General features: G+C 41.5%; 1 protein-coding gene across 1 annotated transcript; it reads left to right on the plus strand.

Annotated features, from left to right (window-relative positions):
• Window positions 1–213: 213 nt before the first annotated feature.
• Window positions 214–2,092, plus strand: LOC104535701 (forkhead box protein L1). The gene is made up of 3 exons (XM_010188122.1): window positions 214–320; window positions 1,087–1,255; window positions 1,613–2,092. The coding sequence occupies exons 1-3, from the start codon at window positions 214–216 to the stop codon at window positions 2,090–2,092; spliced, it is 756 nt and encodes a 251-aa protein (XP_010186424.1).
• Window positions 2,093–3,786: the final 1,694 nt, after the last annotated feature.

Here is a 3,786-nt window from a genome sequence, read left to right on the forward strand (position 1 = left end):
TAACAGACGGGCTGTCTGGGACGCGAGAATTGCAAAAACAATCCCCACCCCATCACAGAGAGTGTGTGTGCACGGAGGAGAGGGAGCGTGAGGAGGGGGGAGAGAGGGAACGAGACAGACAGAGGGGAGGGAAGAAGGGAGGAGGGAGTCCAAGCTATGAGAAACATCACTCCATCTCTCTCACTCCACAGGAGCTGAGCAAGGAGCAGGACAATGTTCGACAACACGCAGTACCCCTATAACTGCTTTAATTACGATGGGGATGATTACCCTACCTGTAGTTCTGACGAAGAGAAAAAATTCACCAGACCAGCATACAGGTAAGATGAACTTTTTCCAAGTCCCTCCACCTCTGGGGAGGTTTCTCAGCTTTGGGATGGTGGGTTCACAGCTCTTGGGGAAGCGTGGGACCTCTCCCCGGGTGTGCTCAGTGGGGCTGGCCCCTACACAGGCACCGTGGTGGGCAGATTTCCCCCCATTTCTGTGTTTGAAGTGTTTCATGGCTTTTTTTCTTCTTCGGTGGGGTGGCAAAAAAAAACCACCAGACCTCAGATGATCTCCTCCGACCCCTGGGAGCCGTGGGAGAGGGGACATTAAATGTATGTCGTGCCAATGGGTGAATTGGGAACAGATAATCCCTGGTGCGGTGGGAAGATGTGCAGCCTAGATGCTTGCAGGGGCAGATAAGGTCCTTTCCGTGAGCAGGAAAGATCTCCAGTGGCAGTGTCTCTGAGCCTGGTCTGTCTCACTGCAGCCTCCCAGCTCAGGGAAACTTTTCTGACAGGGCTGGGAGGTGAGTGATGTCTCTGTAACCCTCCCGTTTCAAAGCACTCTCCACTGTGTGCCAGAGCAAACAGCACGGTCGGGACTCCATTGCTTGGCACTAACACGCGTGTGCCACTCCTGAGCTCGAGCAGAGAGGCAGGACCATGCTCAGGGCTTACCCCTGGGATGTCTCGGGTCAGGACGCAGATCCACCGGGAGAACTTCTGGAAGCAGGACATAGGCACACATGTACCCATGTGGTCCTAAGAACTAAGTGTGTCAGTAAGGTGATGGTTTAACGGCAAGTTTTCCTTTTTTCAGCTACATTGCCTTAATTGCCATGGCCATCCAGCAAAGTCCTTCAAATAAAGTCACCCTCTCTGGCATTTACGACTTCATAATGAAGAAATTTCCTTACTACAGATCAAATCAAAGAGCCTGGCAGAACTCCATCCGACACAACTTATCACTTAACAGCTGTTTTGTAAAGGTAAGATCAGTAACTGTATATTTACATACACACTGTGCATGGCTAAAAAACCTCCATATATGCAGGAATAATCTCATCACTGGGAAAGAAGGGAAACAAACAGCTGAGCTGTGAATCACTTGAAGTCTCACTGAGTTGTCAATTATAGAGATAAAGAGTATGTCGTTGTCTGATGTGTGCTAATAGATAACAAATTGAAGAGGATGCCGCTTACATCCTATTCGTATAATGAAAGGGAATAAGCTTAGCAGCCTTGTCATGTGTGTTTACACCATTCTTGAATGTAAATGAATGCAGATGTTCAGCAGCAGCATCTGTAACACATACAAATACTGAGCTGCCTTTAAATAAATACAGGTTCCCAGAACAGAAGGGAATGAGAAGGGAAAAGGAAACTATTGGAGCTTTGCAACGGGATGTGAATCCATGCTGGATCTCTTTGAAAATGGGAATTACAGGCGAAGACGGAGAAGGAGGAACTTGAAAAGGGAACATAAGGAGCAGAGACCAAACAGAGGGAAAAGTCCTTCATCCCCTGAGATGTCTTCTGTGGACTCTGCTTTAAACAACATTTCCTCTTCTGAAAGTAAACATGAAAGAATTGAATCGGGACCAAGACTACTTGAGCCTCGTGGGTTTGCTCCAACCAGCACGACCAACAGGCAGAGCCTAAGCAGTTCCTCCTTAGCAAAATCGGATTCTGAAATTAAATTCAGTATCGATTACATTCTTTCAGCCCCCGACCCATTACCTGTCCTGAGATCTCATAATATGCAAGAAAATAAATATCATCTACTGGAGGCCCAGCAAATTAATCTCCAGTTCTGGACAATGTGATGTTATTCATTCATGGTAACAAAGTCCGAGCTGCAATGTATTCAGCAGCCTCATGTCACTGAAAATCAGCTGCCTGCCTCCTTGTTTTATTCCCAAGCAGTACTCGGAAAGGGTTTCCAATTCACCAGCTGATACTCTGTCCGTACTCAAAGAACTTTGCTAAAAAAAAAAAAGAAAAGAAAAAAGCGTAAATAACAGTTTTCAATATCGGTTTTCACTATGCTGAAATTCATTAAATTCTAGCTTTGTTTTCAAAACTGTCGTGGACATCATTTAACACCACAAAGAATTTCCTTTATCAAGCCGGAGAGATTTTGCTTTATTAAAGACAAAGTGAATTTGATTCCACTTTTACTGGTGGAAATTAGGATTAATTCCACTGAAGTATATAGGTCAGACCTTAAGCTGATCTAAAACACTGTAATTCTGCCAACTTAACACTGGCTGAGAATGTGAGGGGGAGATTTTGTTTTCTTAAAAGGAATCACAGAAAATCACCCTGTCTTCCCTTATTTTTATTTTAACATCATGTTTCAAACTGTTTTGCATCTTTAATTCATCTTGAATTAGAAAATGTAGTTATTGATAAATGTTTAAAGTATATTTTTGTTGATATTCAGGGCAGAGTTGTTTAAACCATTGAAGTGAAGTTGTATTCAAAATAATTGCAAGAAAGATATTTGCAAGGCTGTTGAACTTTGTTAGACTTTAATGGGTAATGTAACAGAAGCACAGGGCTTTTTAATGCCTTGGTTTAAAAAAAAAAACCAAACAACTCATGTCTTCCTTTGTACTATCAGAAAGTTTCCTGAGATGCTGCAGGAAAGTCCTTGAACATATTCATTTAGCAAGTGTGTAGGGAGACCAGCTTTGCAAGAAGCTGTATCCAGGGGTGACCAAAGCTAGCATTCCACCTGCCTGCTTTGAGACAAGTTGTATATTCCTATTAAATAGATTTTTATTGATCCTTCCTGCAAGCAATTACCAAAGTGGTACTTGATACAATTTCAGCAAAGCTGGTGAGATTGGTAATTTACAGATAGCGATGTTAGATCATGAGCTCCATTTCTTAAGGAAGCCGTTTCATTATAATTTACACGTGGCGGGATATTTCAGAATAGAACCTGATGAACAATGATGAACTGGAATGAGCATATAGTAACTTGCTTTTATACATCTTGTTCATGATGAATTGCTTCCCAGGACTTGACAGCACCATTAGTAAAAACTCCACAAAATCTTGGTTTTGGCTTGGCTATTGAAGTTAAAAGAAAAAAGAGAAGTGTTCTGGTGTTTTTAAGCAATTATATACAGAGAGATAAAATTATCTTTGCAACATGAAGTAAAGGTAGATGAAGGTATATGAGATAAGATTAAGCAAAATTGTGCTAGAGGTATGCTCAGGCATGACTTGAATTTTTATGCAGAAGCTTTGACATTTCACTAAGTTATTTTACATTGTGTCTAATATATACTGTACATTTATACTATATATTCTTATATATTGTTATTGAGAAAAGGAGCAATATCACTGCACTTATATGTTGTAAAAATGCATGATGTATGTTGTCATGATCCTGAAACTCCTGCCATATACTTAAAATTTACCATCAGTGGTAATTCACACTGATTGGTAATAAATGCTCATTTTTTTGAAAACTATAAAACTTGCTATCTTCAGGCATTTCCTTAGC

This window comes from Mesitornis unicolor, unplaced genomic scaffold (assembly GCF_000695765.1).
Source record: "Mesitornis unicolor isolate BGI_N332 unplaced genomic scaffold, ASM69576v1 scaffold50790, whole genome shotgun sequence".
In the NCBI taxonomy this organism is placed as follows: Eukaryota; Metazoa; Chordata; class Aves; order Mesitornithiformes; family Mesitornithidae; genus Mesitornis; species Mesitornis unicolor.

Coding starts and splice junctions, on each gene's coding strand:
- LOC104535701 (XM_010188122.1), top strand. CDS start 214: ATGTTCGACAACACGCAGTACCCCTATAACTGCTTTAATTACGATGGG. Junction 321..1,086: donor TTCACCAGACCAGCATACAG/GTAAGATGAACT, acceptor TCCTTTTTTCAG/CTACATTGCCTTAATTGCCA. Junction 1,256..1,612: donor TTAACAGCTGTTTTGTAAAG/GTAAGATCAGTA, acceptor AAATAAATACAG/GTTCCCAGAACAGAAGGGAA.